The 20,816-nt window shown below is 42.1% G+C and overlaps 1 protein-coding gene across 21 annotated transcripts in view; it reads left to right on the top strand.

Annotated features, from left to right (window-relative positions):
* MELK (maternal embryonic leucine zipper kinase) overlaps positions 1 to 20,816 on the top strand; it is a 105,696-nt gene that overhangs the window by 28,168 nt on the left and 56,712 nt on the right. For 14 of the 21 annotated variants that reach the window (XM_055293695.2, XM_063609750.1, XM_055293702.2 and 11 more), the window contains 2 exons: positions 517 to 609; positions 8,058 to 8,156. In XM_055293695.2, coding sequence (XP_055149670.1) covers positions 517 to 609; positions 8,058 to 8,156 — 192 coding nt within the window. Of the gene's footprint in view, positions 1 to 515; positions 610 to 4,892; positions 5,010 to 8,057; positions 8,157 to 20,816 lie in introns of those variants that run through there. The other 7 variants (XM_063609743.1, XM_063609751.1, XM_063609748.1 and 4 more) reach the window with 2 other exon arrangements.

Genomic DNA, 20,816 nt, shown 5'->3' with positions numbered 1-20,816 from the left:
AGTGGTGTTAGGAATCCAGAGAAGCAGAGACCACACGTGCATGCACACATGTATACAGAGTATTGTGTTGGCTGCAGAAATCCTTCATTATGTGGGGTGGTTTTTCATCTAGGTTCTCTTTGCTTGTGCTCAAATAATTTTTATCGGCCAGGCGTGGTGGCTCATTGCCTGTAATTCCAGCACTTTGGGAGGCCAAGGCGGGTGGATCACCTGAAGTCTGGAGTTCAAGACTAGCCTGGCCAACATGGCAAAACCCTGACTGTATCAAAAATACAAAAATTAGTTGGGCATGGTGGCACACTGCGTGCCTGTAATCCCAGCTACTCTGGAGGCTGAGGCAGGAGAATCACTTGAACCCAGGAGGCAGAGGTTGCAGTGAGCCGAGATTGTGCCATTGCACTCCAGCCTGGGTGACAGAGTGAGACTCCGTCTCAAAAAAAAAAAAAGGAATGTTTATCAAGGTTTAATTCTCTTAAGGGTTGTAATTAATAAGTTTCAGTTTTATCTTATTGGCAGGGTAACAAGGATTACCATCTACAGACATGCTGTGGGAGTCTGGCTTATGCAGCACCTGAATTAATACAAGGCAAATCATATCTTGGATCAGAGGTAATTATTCATTGATTAATTCATTATATAATCAACAGACATTTATATTGGTCACCTGTAGTGAGTCAGGCACTGGTCATTGGGGATATAATGATGAAGTAAAAAATAATCTTGTAAATCCAAGAGTTCAGTCTGTTTGGAGAGTGAGACATGATTACTTATAAATGAAATTAATAACTTGCAATAAATATAGTAACATATAATATACTTATGAAGCAGGGATATTTCTGGTGTCCTTGTTGTGGCTGCTTTTGTATTAAATAGTGCCATAGTTTGGACTGGTTAGTCTAGCTGGATAGAACAAAAGACCAAGGTTCCAGGCTCAGTTTCAGAGATGCTGGTTAGCACAGAGAAAACCTATGCTTCGTCCATCCAGAGCTGACTCTCCAAGGCCAGCAGCCCTGTGTAGGAGTCCAGGCTGAGAAGGAGTGGGCTTTGTCTGATTTATATTTGCTGTATCTCAAATTATCAAATTAGTCAGCTCCTCCCATTCTCTGGAGTACTAGTTTTGCTGATGTGAGTGTCATAAGATTAAAAAAACACTTCAGTTGTGAAAAGCTCAGAAAGTGCTCAGTTAAACAGGTTTCCTATTTCAGGACATGTCCAAATCTTTTTTTGTTTCGTTTTGTTTTTTTTTTTGAGACGGAGTCTCGCTCTGTCACCCAGGCTGGAGTACAGTGGCGCGATCTTGGCTCACTGCAACCTCCGCCTCCTGGGTTCAAGCGATTCTCCTTCTTCAGCCTCCCAAGTAGCTGGGATTACAGGCAACTGCCATCACGTTTGGCTAATTTTTGTATTTTTAGTAGAGACGGGTTTCACCATGTTGGCTAAGCTGGTCTCAAACTCCTGACCTCAAATGATTCAGATGGGAACTGTTTTTGGTGACTTTTTATTTTGATATAATCTCTAACTTACTACAAGATAGTGCAAGAATAGAATGAGGAACTTTGGTATGTCTTTTACTCAAATTCGTTTATTTACATTTTTCCTTATTTGCTTTATCATTCTCTATGTTTATATATATGCATATTATTTTTTTTGAATCATTTGAGAGTTAACTAGAAACATCATATCCTTTTATTACTCAATACTTCTATATATATTTTTCCTAAAAGCAAAGACCTTTTGTTTTATAACCACACTTTAGTATCAAAATTTAACATTGATACAATTTAATTCATAATTCATATTCAAATGGTATTAATTGTACCAATAATGTCCTTTATAGTTTTATTTTCCCCCCAGTCTAGGATATGGTGCAGGATGCATTTAGTTATTGCATTTAGTTATTGTGTCTCTTTAGTCCCTTTTAGTCTGGAAGACTTCCTTAGGCTTTCTTTATTTTTTTTTTTGATCTCAGCATTTTTGAGGAAGCCAGTTATTTAGTAGAATGTACATCAATTTGAATTTATTTGATGTTTCCTTGTGATTAGATTCAGGTTATGTATTTTTGGCAGAAATACCACAGAAATGATGTTGTAGCCTTCTTAGTGCATTATAGGAAAGGGACCAAATGTTTTCTGAACGTTTATCATAGTCCTGGAATCATGCTGGATACTTTTTATTTTATTTTATTTTTTTTTTGAGACGGAGTCTTGCTCTGTGCCCCAGGCTGGAGCGCAGTGGCGCGATCTCGGCTCACTGCAAGCTCCGCCTCCCGGGTTCACGCCATTCTCTTGCCTCAGCCTCCCGAGTAGCTGGGACTACAGGCGCCCGCAAACACGCCCGGCTAATTTTTTGTATTTTTTTAGTAGAGACGGGGTTTCACCGTGTTAGCCAGGATGGTCTCGATCTCCTGACCTCGTGATCCGCCCGCCTCGGCCTCCCAAAGTGCTGGGATTACAGGCTTGAGCCACCGCGCCCAGCCTACTTTTTATTTTTAATCGTGGTAAAATACACATAACATAAAATTTACCATCCTAACTGTTTTAAAATGTATAGTTTAGTAGTACTGAAATATAATCACATTGTTGTGCAGCCGATCTCCAGAGTTCTTTTAATTTTGCAGAACTGAAACTTTATACCTGTTAAACAATTCTTCATTTCTGCCTACCCTATTCCCCTGGCAACTACCCTTCTGCTTTCTGTCTCTATGAATTTGACTAATCTAGGAACCTCATGTAAATGGAATCATACAATATTTGTCTTTTTTTGACTGGCTTATTTCACTTAACATAATGTCCTCAAGGTTCATTCATGTTGTAGCATGTGTCAGAATTTCCTTTCTTTATAAGGCTGAATAATATTTCATTGTATGTATATACCACATTTTGTTTATTCATTCATCCATTGGTAGATACTTAAATTGCTTCCACCTTTGGCTCCTGTGAATAATGTTGATAGGAATATGAGTGTACAAGTATCTCTTTCAGATCCTGCTTTCAATTCTTTTGGGTATGTATTCAGAAGCGGAGTTGCTGGATCATATTGTAATTCTATTTTTAATATTTTGTGGAATCTCCATACTGTTTTCCATAGTGAGTGCACCATCTTACATTTCCACCAACAGTGTACAGGAGTTTCACATGGGCTGGGCGCGGTGGCTCATGCCTGTAATCCCAGCACTTTGGGAGACTGAGGTGGGCGGATCATGAGGTTAGGAGTTTGAGACGAGACTGGCCAACATGGTGAATCCCTGTCTCTATTAAAAATATAAAAATTAGCCAGGCATGGTGATGTGCACCTGTAATCCCAGCTACTTGGGGGTTGAGGCAGGAGAGTCGCTTGAACCTGGGAGGCAGAGGTTGCAGTGAGCCGAGATTGTACCATTGCACTCCAGCCTGGGTGACAGAGCAAGACTGTCTTAAAAAAAAAAAAAAAAAAAGAATTTCACATGCTGGATACCTTTAATAATTTTCAATTAAGCTCTACAGACTTTTTTTTTTTTGAGACTGAATTTCGCTCTTGTTGACCAGGCTGGAGTGCAATGGCATGATCTTGGCTCACCGCAACCTCAGCCTCCTGGGTTCAAGCAATTCTCCTGCCTCAGCCTCCCGAGTAGCTGGGATTACAGGCATGTGCCACCATGCTTGGCTAATTTTGTATTTTTAGTAGAGACAGGATTTCTCCATGTTGGTCAGGCTGGTCTCGAACTCCTGACCCCAGGTGATCCGTCTGCCTTGGCCTCCCAAAGTGTTGGGATTACAGGCATGAGCCACCACGCCTGGCCACAGACATCCTTTTAAGTGAATACTGTTACCCTATCCCATAAGATAAAGAAGATGAAGAAACTGAGGCTCAGAAATTTGGTGCCTTTGCGGGGTCACACAGCTGGTGACTGAGTGAGATTTGAGTGGAGTGAGGTACTGTTTCCACTATTCCATTTAGTTTCCCAGAAGGAGTGATAATCGTATGCCTGATCTCACAAGATTCCTAGAGGTGATGAGAATCTGCTGATTTGAGTGTATCTGGGTTTTTCCTATGTAATTTTAAATTGTTTTCCTGTCCGTGTTAGTTCAACTTCCTATCCTTCTCAGAGTGTCTAAAGGATAGTGGACTGAGGAGTCATTTGAGATACTTACTAAATGATGCAGAGCTCAAGGTGGTAACTCCCTCAGAGATTTTGGTTTCGTTTTCTGAGATGAGACTTTAAGAATCTTCATTTAAAATACTAATAAAATAGTTGATTCTGATGTTCCGGTCCTGATCGTGCTTTAAGGACATGTTCCATTGTAAATATCTCTAATTTCTTCAGTAATTTTTCATGGGAAATGGTTTCAGTTCTCTCTTCCTCCCAATTATTTTATTATCTTTTTTTTTTTTTAAGACAGGGTCTCACTCTGTCTCCCAGGCTGGAGTGCAGTGGCATGACTATGGCTCACAGTAGCCTTTACCTCTTAGACTCAAGCAGTCCTCCCACCTCAGCCTCCCAAGTAGCTAGGACTACAGGTGTGCACTACCACACCTGGCTAATTTTTTAAATTTCTTTGTAGAGATAGGGTCTTGCTGTGTTTCTGGGGCTGTGAACTCCTGGGCCCAAGTGATCCTCCCGCCTTGGCCTCCCAAAGTGCTGGGAGCCAGTTATTTTTTCATGTCAACTGGTAGTTTATGGATTTACTTGCATTTGCTTTGGTTTATGATTTTAGTTAATTTATTCTCATATTCAATTCAAAACAGCGAAGTAAAGGTACTTTGAGTTAACTGAAAAATACTTTTTCTGCTTTCTTTTCTCTAATAAGTGTTGGTAACACTATGGAGATGTTATTATCATTTTATTCCTCTTTAAGTTTAACCCTAGACATAATCTTTCTGTTGACTTCTTGTGTGTTTTTTTGTTTTTTGAGACGGAGTTTCACTCTTGTTGCCCAGGCTGGAGTGCAATGGTGTGATCTTGGCTCACCGCAACCTCTGCCTCCCGAGTTCAAGTGATTCTTCTCCCGAATTGCTGGAATTACAGGCATGTACCACCCCGCCTGGCAAATTTTGTATTTTTAGTAGAGACAGGGTTTCTTCATGTTGGTCAGGCTGGTCTCGAACTCCCAACCTCAGGTGATCCGCCCGCCTCGGCTTCCCAAAGTGTTAGGATTACGGGCCTGAGTCACCGCGCCCAGTCTTTTTTTTTTTTTTTTTTTTTTTGAGACGAAGTCTCTCTCTGGTTCCCCAGGCTGGAGTGTGATGGTGCAATCTCGGCTCACTGCAACCCCTGCCTCCCGGGTTCAGGCGATTCTCATTCCTTAGCCTTCCAAGTAGCTGGGATTACAGGCACATGCCACCACACCCTGCTAATTTTTGTATTTTTAGTAGAGACAGGGTTTGACTCAACCCTGGTGGGATTGAGTGGGAGTGGGAGGACTGCTTGAGTCCAACAGGACCAATGTTGGCCAGGCTGGTCTCGAACTCCTGACCTCAGGTTATCCACCCACCTCGGCCTCCCAAAGTGCTGGGATTACAGGCATGAGCCACCATGCCCGACCCTTTTTTTTTTGAGACAGGATCTCACTCTTGTCACTCAGGCTGGAGTGCAATGGTGTGATCTTGGCTCACTGCAACCTCTGCCTCCCGAGTTCAAGCGATTCTCCTGCCTCAGCCTCCCGAATTGCTGGAATTATAGGCATGTACCACCCCACCTGGCAAATTTTGTATTTTTAGTAGAGACGGGGTTTCTCCATGTTGGTCAGGCTGGTCTGGAACTCCCAACCTCAGGTGATCTGCCCGCCTTGGCTTCCCAAAGTGTTAGGATTATGGGCGTGAGCCACAGCGCCCAGTGTTTTTTTTTTTTTTGAGACGAAGTCTTGCTCTTGTCCCCCAGGCTGGAGTGCAATGACCTCCTGAGTAGCTGGAATTACAGACATGCACCACCACACCTGGCTAATTTTTTTTAATGTTTTTAGTAGAGGCAGGGTTTCACCATGTTGGCCCTGCTGGTCTTGAACTCCCTACTTCAGGTGATCTGCCTACCTCGCTTCCCAAAGTGTGGATTACAGGCATGAGCCACTATGTAGTTCACTCTTTCCTGTGCAACCTCTTTGCTTTGAATTTTTTTTTGAGACAGAGTCGCGCTCTGTTTCCCACGCTGGAGTGTCATGGTGTGATCTCAGCTCACTTCAACCTCTACCTCCCGAGTTCAAGCGATTCTTCTGCCTCAGCCTCCCATGTAGCTGGTATCACAGGTGTCTACTACCACACCCAGCCAAATTTTGTATTTTTAGTAGAGATGGGGTTTCACCATGTTGACCAGGCTGGTCTTGAACTCCTGACCTCAGATGGGAGGAGGCCCATTTCGGCCTCCCAAAGTGCTGGGATTATAGGCGTGAGCCACTGCACCCAATCTGCTTTGAATTTAATACCATGAACGAGTGTCATGCCATCGTGTCTCAATTTATAGATTAAATATTTGACATCTCTGAGGCATAAATGGTCAATTTCTGACCTCCTGCAACTTGGAAGAGTAATCAGGTGTTTGCTTCAAAGCAAATTATTCACTTGAGACATCATAGTAGAGTCCCAATAATTTGATATGATTTGGTAGACAGGACTAGGGGTTAGATTCGGCTTATCTAGTATAAGTACTACCCAGATATGTGATGCTGCTCAAGTTATTTTAACTGTTTTCTCTTTCCTTTCTTTGTTTTCTTCCTTCCTTTCCTTCTATCTCCTTTTTCTTTTTTTCCTCTTAAAACTTTCCTAAGCCTGGGAGGCAAATGTTGCAGTGAGCTGAGATTGTGCTACTGCACTCCAGCCTAGGCAACAGTGAGACCCTGTCTCCAAAAAAAAAAAAAAAAATTTCCTAAGGCTCAAATGAGAGTAAGAGCTGTGACTTCTCCTCAGCTAATGGTGGCATCATTACTGACTAAGGCCAAATACTGCTTGAATAAATAGTTACTGCTTAGGACTCATGGGACACATGGATATCACATATAAAGGTTAAGCTTTTTTCTGGGATTTTGAGATTTGTAGGACTATTTGTGCTGGTAGGCTAATTTCTAGTCTCTCTCTCTCTCTCTGTGTGTGTATATATATATATATGTGTGTGTGTGTGTGTGTGTATATATATATATTTGAGATTTGTAGGACTATTTGTGCTGGTAGGCTAATTTCTAGTCTCTATATGTATATATAACATACATATGTATATATGTATGTATGTATATATGTAATATATGTCTACATGTATGCATATATGTAATATGTACATATATACATATATAATGAATAATATATATAAATAAAAAAAATATATATTTTTAGATGGAGTTTCACTGTGTTGCCCAGGCTGGAGTACAGTGGCGTGATCTTGGCTCACTGCAACCTCCGCCTCTTGGATTCAAGCGATTCTCCTGCCTCAGCCTCCCGAGTAGCTGGGACTGTGGGCATGCGCCACCATGCTGGCTAATTTTTGTAGTTTTAGGAGAGACGGGGTTTCACCATGTTGGCCAGGCTAATCTCGAACTCCTGACCTCAGGTGATCCGCCTGTCTTGGCCTCCCAAAGTGCTGGGATTACATGCATGAGCCACTAGGCCTGGCCACCTCTACATTTGAAAAGTCAATCATTGAACTTTATTAAAGTTCTCTACATTGAATTTTATAGTACAGCTTAGTCATACTTGCTAATTATCAATAAATTTTAAGACATCCTCATGCCTGTTTACATAATCTTCATATGTAACCTAAACCTTCAGTAGCACTGTAGAATTGTCTCATCTTATCATGTCCAATCCAGCCCAGCCTACTGGAAATTATTTTCTGTTAAGTGTTAGAGTCCAGCTGGAGGAGAGTGCATTAAATTGGAAGTCAAGAGGCCTTCTTGGGTGGCCTCCAATTGACTGGGTGACTTTAGACAAGCCTCCTTAGCTTCAGGTTCTCTGACTATAGAATAAGCAGGTTGAAGTGGTTGATATCTGAGTTCTTTTTTAGCTTTGTGACAATTCTATGATTGTATCAAGAGTCCTACCATTCTGAAATATGTTTAAATTTTTGTTTCAGTAATTTTTCTTTTTCCTTCTTTCAGGCAGATGTTTGGAGCATGGGCATACTGTTATATGTTCTTATGTGTGGATTTCTACCATTTGATGATGATAATGTAATGGCTTTATACAAGAAGATTATGGTGAGTATTACAAGGCATAGAATTTCCATGTAGAACTTTTCTATACTGAATAGTATATGCTTTCATTCATAAATGTACAAAAACAGGCAAAAAAGTTATTCTCTGCTGTTAGAAGTCAAAATCATAGTTATTCTTTGGGAGTGGTTAAGGAGTGGGCTTCTGTTCTGTTTCTTAATCTGGGAGTTGGCTACATTTGTATACAGTAGTTCCCCCTTGTCAGCGGTTTTGCTTTCTGTGGTCTTAGTTGCCCATGGTCAACTGCGGTCTGAAAATTGGTGAGTTTATGTAATACAGTAAGATATTTTGAGAGAAAGAGGCACATTCAGTCCGGGTGCCTGTAATCCTAGCACTTTGGGAGGCTGAGGCTGGCAGATCACGAGGTCAGGAGATCGAGACCATCCTGGCTAACACGGTGAAACCCCGTCTCTACTAAAAATACAAAAAATTAGCCGGGCATGGTGGCGGGCGCCTGTAGTCCCAGCTACTCGGGAGGCTGAGGCAGGAGAATGGGGTGAACCCAGGAGGTGGAGCTTGCAGAGCCGAGATTACGCCACTGCACTCCAGCCTGGGCTACAGAGCAAGACTCTGTCTCAAAAAAAAAAGGCACATTCACACAACATATTTAACAGTATATTGTTATAATTATTCTATTTTATTATGTTATTGTTAACCTCTTATTCTGCCTAATGTATAAATTAAACTTTATCAAACCTGTGTGTGTATATATATATATATATATAAAGAAACATAGCACATATAGGGTTCATTACTATCTGTGGTTTCTGGCATCCATGGGTGTCTTGGAAAGTATTACCTGCTGATAAGGGGGACTACAGTATTCAGTTTTTAAAAACTCATTGAGGTGTACTCTGATGATATACAAACTTCTTTTTTTTTTTTTTTGGAGACGGAGTTTCGCTCTTGTTGCCCAGGCTAGAGTGCAATGGCGTGATCTTGGCTTACCGCAACCTCTGCTTCCCAGGTTCAAGTGATTCTCCTGCCTCAGCCTCCCTAGTAGCTGGGATTACAGGCATGTGCCACCATGCCCGGCTAATTTTTTGTATTTTTAGTAGAGTCGGGGTTTCTCCATGTTGGTCAGGCTGGTCTCGAATTCCCAACCTCAGGTGATCCGCCTGCCTCGGCCTCCCAAAGTGCTGGGATTACAGGCGTGAGCCACTGCGCCCGGCCCAATATATAAGCTTCTATGCATATACTTCCTCAATGAAAAGCATAACAAAATAAAAACAATGCTGTGTCAAATCACATTTTCCTTTTGACTTATAAAATAAGAACCTCCTCTTTTCTTTTTTTGGAAGATAAAATTTTGGCTTCAGGTTATAATTAAACCACAATTGAGATCACCTACTGTATGCTTTGTTAAAATCCTATATATCAGAGACAGAGAGTAGATAAGTTGTTGCTTGGGGTTAGGGGTGGAGAGTGACTGCCTGTGAGTATGGGTTTTCTTTTTGGGATGATGAAAACATTCTGGAATTAGAAAGAGGTGATGATTACACAACTTTGTGAATATACTAAAATCTACACTTTAAAAGGGTGAATATTATGGTATGTGAATTATGTTCAGTTAAAAAATCAGAAAAAAATCACAGGAAGGAATATAGGAAAATTATTTTAAAGAATTAATATTTCAAAGCAAACTAACAAAAGAAGACATGTAAAGTGGAAGAAAGAACATCTTGTGTTCCATAGCAAACTGAGGTCAGACTAGCAGAGCAGCTTCTCTGAATGCTTCACTCTCTTTCTTCTTCTTTTTTTTTTTGAGATAAGGTCTTGCTCTGTCACCCAGGCTGAAGTGCAGGAGTGCGATCATGGCTCACTGTAGCCTTGACCGCCTGGGCTCAAGTGGTCGTCCCACCTCAACCTCCCAACGAGCTGGGACCACAGGCACTGCACCACTGCACCCGGCTAATTAAAAAAATTTTTTTGTAGAGATAGGGTCTTCCCTATGTTACCCAGGCTGGTCTCAAACTCCTGCACTCAAGTGATCCTCCCACCTCAGCCTTGCAAAGTGCTGAGATTACAGGTGTGAGCTACTGTGCCCAGCCTTCTGAATGCTTCTTGAATCCAATTCTGTTTAACAAATATTTCCTGAATTTCTGCTTTATATAAGATGCTGAAAGGCATAGAAAAGATCTATGAAAATTTATTATTGTCCACCAGGGCCTGATTTCTTGTTGGAGACAGGTATAAGCTATCTAAAAATGGCAAAGGGTGAGGAATGCCATATTATAACAGAGTGTAAATGAAGTTAATATAGGAGTTGGGGTGGCTCTGGGAGGGCATCTTAGAGGAAGTGAGGTTTGAGCAGGTCTTTAAAAGAAGGGTAGAAGTGTTTCAGAAAGGGATGTGGGCAAGAGCATTCCTGATAGTACAGATAGTATGAGCAAAGGCATAGAGGTGGGAGAGACATGGGGAAGAGTGGGCAGTTTTTTGTAGCTGGACCATTGGATCTCTAACAATTAGATGAGGAGACTACCTAAAGCAACTCTCACTTCTAGGAAGTAGCATACAGTGTTGAAAGTGGTAGACCCAGTTGGCTTTTTGCCCACTCTATAGAACACCAAGTCTAAGGACACTGAGTTCAATCTTCAACTTTTATTTGACTTATAGTTTTTCCTGTATCCCACCTTGGAAGATTCTTTAAAGTTGATTCCCAAGCTTCAGAGAATAGCTTTGGGAAGAGATGGAATTGCAATAGTTCCAACTCCTTGAAGACTGAGGAGCTCTGATTCTGCAGGATCAAAGAGAAGCAGTGTGAGCAGTAGCTATTAACACCGCTTTGGGGACCCATGTGTGTCCAGGCTTCTCCTTGTGAAGGGGAGATAAATGAGGCAGTGGGCTGGAGGCCGGCCTCCTAGAGCCTGCTGCTGTAGCCAAGACAGCTTGTTTTCCTCCTGTCCCTTCTTGAGCCTTCTTGAACTTTGCTGGGTAGCGCTCGTTGCTTTGGCTTCTGCGTGCTGACTGTGGTAGTAGTTCCTGACTCTGTAGAACCATACCTGACTGCATCAGCATCAGGATACAGGGGAGAGTAGGGTTAGGATCTTTTTGTGGCTTTAGCTCCAGTCAACAGAAGTGGTCTTTGGGCAGCTCAGTAACATTTATCCAGTTATACTTTTACAAAATATTAGGTTGGCCTCTTGAATTCTTCCCTCTTTTTGCTACTCTTTTCTGTAAAGTAGGGCTGTGGTTTTTATTCTGAAATAATTGTATTCTAGTATAGGTTGAGTATTCCTAATCTGAAAATCCAAAATTTGAAATGCTCCAAAATTTCACACTTTTTGAGTGCTGAGATGATTCTCAAAGGAAATGCTTACTGGAGCATTTCAGGTTTTGGATTTTCGGATTTGGGATATTCAGTCAGTAAGCGTATAATGCACATATTCCAAAGCCTGAAATCTGAAACACTTCTGTTCCCAAGCATTTGGGTAAGGGATACTCAACTTGTATTATAAGCTGCTGGGATATTTTACCCTATTCTTGTTTTGGGAACTCCATCCCAAAGATATAAGCTGACAGATTTCTCCAAAGTGAACTAGAATTGAACCTGCTAGCTGGTGTAACACGGAATATTACACCTCCTAGACTTCTAGAAAGACTATGTGGAAACAGATAATGGTAGAATTTCACTGTTGGAAAGCACCTGGGAAATCATGTTTTCTGACCCTTGTTGCTTGTTTTATATTTAATCCTCACTAAAATGTCTCCTTCCTTGGCTGTGTCCATGTACTCTCTCTCAGGGTGGGGGAAGTTAGCTAATGGATTTAGTTCTTCCTAACCCTAGTTGCACATTAGAATCGCTTGGGGTGCTTTAAAGAGTATTGGTTCCACCCCAGAGCAATTAAATCAGAATATCATTGATGTTTTTGAAATTCAGAATCTTCAGAATCTCTACTTTCTATCTGTGGACTTTGGTAAATTATTTAGCCTCTCTGTGTCTTAGTTTCTTTGTCTGTAAAAATGGACGAAATAACACGACATAGGGTTGTTGTGAAGATTAAATGAGTTAATCCATGAAAAGCATTTAGAGTGGTGCTCAATAAATGTAGCTATTATTATCATTTTTTTTTTTGAGACGTCTTGCGCTGTCACCCAGGCTAGAGTGCAGTGGTTAGATTTGGCTCACTGCACCCTCCACCTCCCGGGTTCAAGCAGTTCTTTTGCCTCGGCCTCCCAAGTAGCTGAGACTACAGGTGGGCACCACTATGCCTGGCTAATTTTTGTATTTTTAGTAGAGACGGGGTTTCACCATATTGGTCAGGCTGGTCTTGAACTCCTTACCTCGTGATCTGCCCGCCTCTGCCTCCCAAAGTGCTGGGATTATAGGTGTGAGGCACTGCGCCTGGCTGCTATTATTGTTTTATTTTTGTTTGTTTGTTTTGTTTTTTTCTGTGACAGAGTGAGACTGGAGTGTAATGGCTCCAGGCTGGAGTGCAATGGCGCCATCTTAGCTCATTGCAACCTCCCTCTGCCTCCTCAGTTCAAGCGATTCTCTTGCCTCAGCCTCCTGAGTAGCTGGGATTACAATCACGCGCCACCGTGCCTGGCTAATTTTTGTAGTTTTAGAAGAGAAGGGGTTTTGCCATGTTGGCCAAGCTGGTCTCGAACTCCTGACCTCAAGTGATCCACCACCTTGGCCTTCCAAAATGCTGGGATTACAGGCATGAGCCACCATATCTGGCAATTATTTTTGAGACAAAGCCTTGCTCTGTTGCCCAGGCTGGAGTGCAGTGGTGCCATCTTGGCTCACTGCAAGCTCTGCCTCCTGGGTTCAAGCAATTCTCCTGCCTCAGCCTCCCAAGTAGCTGGGATTACAGGCAAGTGCCACCAAGCTCAGCTAATTTTGTATGTTTAGTAGAGATGAGGTTTCACCATGTTGGCCAGGCTGGTCTCGAACTCCTGACCTCAAGTGATTCTCCTGCCTTGGCCTCCCAAAGAGGCTGGGATTACATGCATTTCTAAATGAGATTTGCCAGTATTTTGTCCAGGACTTAAAATTGGCTCAAAAATTAATGTGTACTTTTTTGGGAACTATCTTTGTACATTTGGTTTTGGTTTCATGATTTGTATTAGCCCCATAAAGTTACATTGGGGAGTATTCTTTCTTTTACTTTTCTTGGGGAGAGCTTAACAATTTTTTTGTGGATGTTTTGTAGAATGTGCTTGGAAGTTCAACTCCACCTGTGCCTTCTTTATGGAAAGATTTTTAACTAACATATAACATTTAACTAACATAGATCATAACATTTCATTTGAAGCTCTCTAGTGGCCTCTTTCTCATCTCAAGTACAAGCCAGCGTTTGCCCTGTGTGCTGTGGGTTTTCCCCTGTGTAATGTGGCCTCCCATCACCTCACTGCCCTCGTGGTCTACTCCCTGCCTCACTTGTGCCACCCACATTGTCCTCCTTTTTGTTTCTTTTTTCCCTTTTTTCTGGAACATGCTAAGGTGTGCCTGCCTCAGGACATTTGTACTTACCCTTTCACCTGAAATGGTTTTCTCCAGGAGAGATGCTTTGTTCCCTTCCTTCTTTTAGGTCTCTGTTCAAATGTTCTCTAATCAGAAACACAACCACTTGTTTATGTGTTCATTTGTTTGTTCATTTACTCATTTATTTGATGTCATTTCACCTTAGGGAGGAGTAAAATAGTTACCAAACACCTAATATGTGCCAGGCACTTTTCTAGATGTGTGGGATATATCTGTGAATAAAACAGATGGAAGATCCCTGTCCTCGTGGAGTTTATCTTCTAGTAGTGGGGTTATAAAGACAATAAGCATAACAAGTAAATTTTACTAAAAGATGATATGTACTTTGGAAAAGAGAAAAAAATTGAGTAGGATAAAGAGGAATCAGCTGGGTGCGGTGGCTCACGCCTATAATCCCAGCATTTTGGGAGGCCGAGGCGGGCGGATCACGAGGTCAGGAGATTGAGACCATCCTGGCTAACACGGTGAAACCCCGTCTCTACTAAAAATACAAAAAATTAGCTGGGCGCAGTGGCGGGCTCCTGTAGTCCCAGCTACTCAGGAGGCTGAGGCAGGAGAATGGCATGAACCCGGGAAGCGGAGCTTGCAGTGAGCCGAGATCGCGCCACGGCACTCTGGCCTGGGAGAAAGAGCAAGACTCTGTCTCAAAAAAAAAAAAAAAAAAAGAGAGAGAGGAATCAGGAGTACAGATGGGGGAGTTGTGGAGGAAAGGGCCAGTAGGTTGCATGATTAAATAAGGTGGTCAGGATAAACTTCATGGAGGTGAGATGTAAGGAGACTTGAAGGATGTGAGAATGTCAAGTGGATATCTAGGAGAAAAATATTTCCGGCAGAGGGAACAGCTAGAGCAAAGACTGGGAGGTAGGAACATGCCTGGTGTTGTCAAAGGAGGGCAAGAGGGCCAGTGCAGCTTGAGTTTAGTAAGTGAGGAGGGCAGTAGGAAAGGAAACCTCGGGAACAGGAGGTCAAGCTGCTTTGGGCTGGGTAGGCTCTTGTAAGGACTTTGGCATTTTTTCTACGTGAAATCGGGAGCCATTGGAGGCTTTTGAGGACATGATTTGGTTTAGTTTTTAACAGGATCACACTGGCTGCTATGTGGAGATGACTATAGGAAGTGAAGAAGAGAACCAGGGCATCTGGTCAGGAGGGTATTGTAATGATTCAGATAAGAGATGGTGGCAGTGGAGGTGGTAAAAAGTGGGTAGATACTAGATGTCTTTTTTTTTTTTTTTTTTTTTGAGACAGAGCCAGGCTGGAGTGCAGTGGTGTGATCTTGGCTCACTGCAACCTCCGCCTCCTGGATTCAAGTGATTCTCCTGCCTCAGCCTCCTGAGTAGCTAGGATTATAGGTCGTTGCTACCATGCGTGGCTAAGTTTTGTAGTTTTAATAGAGATGGGGTTTCGCCATATTGGCCAGGTTGGTCTTCAACTCCTGACTCAGGTGATTCACCTGCCTCGGCCTCCCAAGGTGCTGGGATTACAGGTGTGAGCCACTGCTTCTGGCCTGGATGTCTTTTTTAAAAAATTATTTTTGTATTAACAAAATTAAAAGTAAAAGTAGACTTGTATATACAAAGGGTAAAGTAAAATTGACCCTTTGTATATACAGGTCTATGAATTCTAACACATACATAGATTCATATAACCATTGCCACAGTCAGAATGTAGAACAGTCTGGATGTCTTTTGAAGGCGTAGCTAACATGATTTGTGGATGGACTGGATGAGAGGAGTAACCTGAGTAGCTAGAAAGTTGGAAAATTATTAAAGGTATCTAGCATGTGAAACTTTTTTTTTTTTTTTTTTTTTTTTTTTAAGGCAGAGTCTTACTTTGTCACCCAGGCTGGAGTGCAGTAGTGTGATCTCGGCTCACTGCAACCTCTGCCTCCCAGGTTCAAGCGATTCTCCTGCCTCAGCCTCCTGAGTAGCTGGGATTATAGGCTCCCACCACCGCGCCTAGCTAATTTTTGTAGTTTTAGCAGAGATGGGGGTTTCACCATGTTGGACAGGCTTGTCTCGAACTCCTGACCTTAGGTGATCAGCCTGCCTCAGCCTCCCAAGTGTTGGGATTACAGGTGTGAGCCACTGTGCCTGGCCATAAAACCTGTTTCTTAGAGGCAATCATTGCTATCACGTTTATCAGATTTTTATGTATTTTTTTCAGACATTAGCCTGCATATGTAAGGAATTATATATTTATATATTTTCTCTTTCTGCTACCCGCTTCCCAGTTTTTTTTTTTTTTTTACACAGATGGTAGCATACCATAAACACTGTTCTGCACTTTGTTTTCCTCCCTTAGCAGTGTGTCTTGGAAATCATAGCACTTCATACCCACCTCAGAGCCTCTTCATTCTTTTTATGACTGCATAGAATTGCATTGTATGCATGTACCATAATTTATTTAACCAGTCCTAGGTTAATGGACATTTAAGTAATTTCCAAGTAGTCATTTGTACATTGTGAATATAATAAATCTGTAAGAAAATTTCTAGAACAGTTGTTGGGTTAAAGGTATGTGAATTAGTAATTTTGATAGATATCGCCAAATTGCTTCCCAGTAAAGTCCTATTGGTTTATGCAACTACCAACAGTAGCATAATAATGCCAGTTTCTCCATACCCCCCCACCAATACAGTGTATCACTGTTTTTGATTGTTATGTTTAAGACTTATTTTTGCTCTGCAGGAATTTTTATTTTTTATTTAGTGAAATTCATCAATCTTTTTCTTTCTTTCTTTTTTTTTTTTTTTTAGAGACAGGGTCTTGCTCTGTCACCCAGGCTGGAGTGCAGTGGTGCAGTCATAGCTCACTGCAACCTCAGTCTCCTGGGCTCAAGTGATCCTCCAGCCTCAGCCTCCTGAGTAGCTGGAACTACAGGCGTGCGCTACCACACTTGGCTAATATTTTTTGTAGAGATAAGGTCTCGATATATTGCTGAGGCTTGTCTCTGGCCTCCAGTGGTCCTCCCACCTTGGCCTCTCAAAATGTTGGGATTATAGGCATTTGCCACTGTGCCCAGCCTGTCATTTTTTTATTGTCATATTTGGAAGGGCTTTTTGACTTTATTTTTTAAAATATCCGTGTTTTCTTCTAGTGTTTTTATGGTTTCACTTTTTAAAAATGTTTAAATGTTTGATTCATCTAGAATTTGCTTTAGTATGTTTTCTTGACTTTAAACATCATTAAAAAAAAGCCTGTAGAGAATTGCTTTCATATTCTGGGTTCTGGATTTTAAAGATCTAATTATAGGCCAGGTGTGGTGGCTCATGCCTGTAATCCCAGCACTTTGGGGGGCTGAGGCAGGGGCATGGCTTGAGGCCAGAAGTTTGAGACCAGCCTGGGCAACATCGTGAGACTCTGTCTCTACAAAAAATAAAAAAAAAAATTAGCTGGGCATGGTGGCATTTGTCTTTAGTCCTAGCTACTCAGGAGACTGAGGTGGGAGGATTGCTTGAGCCTAGGAGTTCAACGCTGCAGTGAGCTTTGATTGCACCATTGCATTCCAGCCCAGGCCATAGACTCCATGTCTTTAAAAAAAAAAAAAAGAAGGCCGGGCCCGGTGGCTCATGCCTGTAATCCCAGCACTTTGGGAAGCTGAGGTGGGCAGATCACTTGAGGCCAGGAGTAGCCTGGCCAACATGGTGAAACCCCATCTCTACTAAAAATACAAGAATTTTCTGGTTGTGGTGGTGCATGCCTGTAATCCCAGCTACTTTGGAGGCTGAGGCATGAGAATCATTTGAACCTGGGAGGCAGAGGTTGCAGTGAACTGAGATTGCGCCACTGCACTCCAGCCTGGGTGACAGACAGAGACTCCTTCTCAAAAAAAAAAAAGAAAAAGAAAATTGAATCGTGATGGCAACGTAGCCATATATACTTAAGATTTGGGGTTCATTTTTAACAACAGTGTGTGTAAGTCTTATTTAAAATAGTCTTGCTAATTTCAAGTTTTGCAGACAACTTTTAAAATCTAATTAGGTATTTTTTTAACTTTGTGTTTTGGTTGATATACTAAAAGTAGAAGTGTCAGCTCCATTACTGTTTGCTTGTATTCATAGTCTTCAATCTGTGGTTTCTTTGCAAGAGTCTTGAGCCACTTGTCTATTCAATGAGGATTTAGCTTCATTAAACCATATACTATAATCTGTAAATCCATTTAACTGTGCTCCTGTAAAGCACAGTGCTTTGCAATACCATTCTTTCTTTTTTTTTTGAGACGGAGTCTCGCTCTGTCGCCCAGGCTGGAGTACAGTGGCGCGATCTCGGCTCACTGCAAGCTCCGCCTCCCGGGTTCCCGCCATTCTCCTGCCTCAGCCTCTCCGAGTAGCTGGGACTACAGGCGCCTGCCACCACGCCCGGCTAATTTTTTTTTGTTTGTTTTTTTAGTAGAGACGGGGTTTCACCGTGGTCTCGATCTCCTGACCTAGTGATCCGCCCGCCTCGGCCTCCCAAAGTGCTGGGATTACAAGCGTGAGCCACCGCGCCCGGCCCATTCTTTCTTAAGAGTGTTTCACACCTAATGCTAAATGACGAGTTAATGGGTGCAGGAAATCAACATGGCACATGGATACATATGTAACAAACCTGCACATTGTGCACATGTACCCTAAAACCCTAAAGTATAATAAAAAAAAAAAAAAAAAAAAAAAAAAGAGTGTTTCATAGTGTAGATTATATAGGGACTAGTGAGTGTACCAGTGCCAATCCATGTACTAAATATTAACAAAGCTCGATTTCTTATTTATTAGCTAGAAAATGAATATAAATAGAAGTCCTAATATACTCTTTCCACACCTCGGTGATCATCTTGCCTATCCTCTGTGGTACACATGCCCCAGCTTTGAAGACCGCCAATCAAGAATGAGTGAATGGTCAACTCTTAAGTTTTTTTTTTTTTTTTTTTTTTGAGATGGAGTCTCGCTCTGTTGTCCAGGCTGGAGTGCAGTGGCACGATCTCAGCTCACTGCAACCTCCGCCTCCCAGGTTCAAGCAATTCTCCTGCCTCAGCCTCCCAAGTAGCTGGGATTACAGGCATGTACCACCACACCTGGCTAATTTTTGTATTTTTAGTAGAGACAGTGTTTCACCATGTTGGTTGGGCTGGTCTTGAACTCCTGACCTCAAATGATTCACCTGTCTCAGCCTCTCAAAGTGCTGGGATTACAGGCATGAGCCACTGTGCTTGGCCTAACTCTACGTATTTTTTAGGCAGTCCCTTGATAAATATAATACCTCTCAGCCAGGTTATTGAGTGTCAGTCAATTAGGGATTATTCTACCTGGAAATTACTTGAAGTTATGGGTATTCTATGATGCTGAATAAGAACAAGAGGGGCCATTAGTATAACTGGGGCTAGGATTGGCATTCTTCTGTAAACATGGAGCCTTCTAACCATACTTACTTCTTGGTTATGAGATACTATGCCATAAAGGATAACTAGAGTCATTTTATCCAGCTAAAATTTTGCATATTCACCTTGACCATAAAAAGTCTCAATAAAGATGTATGATGTGTAAAACAAAATGAGGTATTATGTGGATTTTTTTAAAAAAATGGAATGATAAAGTTTTCAGTGAGTTTTGAACCCCCAAAAAATGATGTAGAGAGTAGGGGAGATGCCTTCTGCAGGCCAGGTCTAAGTCTCTGTAGGTGTCCAGAAATGGAGTTCTGTGTTTGTTTGAGTTGTGCTGAATGAAATCTCTTCTGTCTAGAGCATCTGTAGCAGTCTTTTGGTGGTTTAATTCTTTCTGCTTTTTTCTCTACTTCCTTGTTTCCCCCCTCCAAATGGATAGAGCTTTCCGAAGTGTGTGTGTTGCATATCTTTGTGGCTATTGCACATGGTTGCTCAGAAAAAATAAAATGTTTGCTGGCGTGCATATTCTCATCCTATTGTCACAAAAGTAATACTTAACATGCATGAGTTTTATTACTTACCAGGCTGTGCTCTAAATGAGGTGGTTGCTATTATTGTCTTCCTCTTACAGATGAAGAAACGAAGGGACAGAGACCTTAAGTAACTTATTTGGGGTCTTATAGCTAGTGAGTAGCAGAGCTGGGATTTGAACCCTATCAGTCAAGCTGGCAGCCCATTCTTATAACTACAATGAAATATTGTTTCTCAGCTCTGTAGTTACTAGTCACCTAAGAATCACAGATGCCTAGAGGAAGAAGGATCCCCTCCCAAGCATCTTTTTATGCTTATTAATTTGGGAATATTCCCAGACATCCCATCTTTTCTGATTTACTAAGGCTACAGGTTAGTTCTCCTAATTCATTTAGGTATTACTGTGCATAGGCTTTCCCACGCATTTTAGGTGTCACCCCGGAAGGGTACTTACTGGTCCTTGTTTCCTTCATCAGCAGCATTAGAGCATTGCAGTAATCAATTATTTTCAAGATCCGTTCCAGCTCTGAGTAGCTATAAGTTCTTTGACTTCTGTTTCTTCACATTCAATTTTTCTAATTTTTCTTGTTTCAGCCTAGCAGTCTCTTCCTTTTTTTTTTTTTTTTTTTTTTTGAGACAGAGTCTCTCTCTGTCGCCCAGGCTGGAATGCAGTGGCGTGATTACCGGCTCACTGCAACCTCTGCCTCCAGAGTAGCTGGGACTACAGGTGCCCGCCACCACGCCCAGCTAATTTTTGTATTTTTAGTAGAGACGGGGTTTCACCATATTGGCCAGGCTGGTCTCGAACTCCTGACCTTGTGATCCGCCTGCTTCGGCCTCCCAAAGTGCTGGGATTACAGCCATGAGCCACCGCACCGGGCCGCATTCCCTTCTTTTGAAATTTTGAATCTTGATTCTGCACTCATGTAGTAACAGCTGTCCCTGCCAGCATTGCACCTGCCAGCATTTGCACATTTCTTAAATATCCCTAAACTAAGTTGTTCATTAGAAAACTGAATAGAGCCTGGGCGCGGTGGCCATGCCTGCAATCCCAGCACTTTGGGAGACCGAGGTGGGCGAATCACGAGGTCAGGAGTTCGAAATCAGCCTGGCCAACATGGTGAAACCCCATCTCTACTAAAAATACAAAAAAATTTAGCCGGGCATAGTGGTGCATGCCTGTAATCCTAGGTACTCAGGAGGCTGAAGCAAGAGAATTGCTTGAACCTGGGAGGCGGAGGTTGCCGTGAGGTGAGATCGCGCCTCTG

This window comes from Symphalangus syndactylus, chromosome 9 (genome assembly GCF_028878055.3).
Source record: "Symphalangus syndactylus isolate Jambi chromosome 9, NHGRI_mSymSyn1-v2.1_pri, whole genome shotgun sequence".
Taxonomy (NCBI): domain Eukaryota; kingdom Metazoa; phylum Chordata; class Mammalia; order Primates; family Hylobatidae; genus Symphalangus; species Symphalangus syndactylus.
The sequence above is the reverse complement of the archived record's forward strand: the minus strand, read 5'-3'. Positions and strand labels throughout refer to the sequence as shown.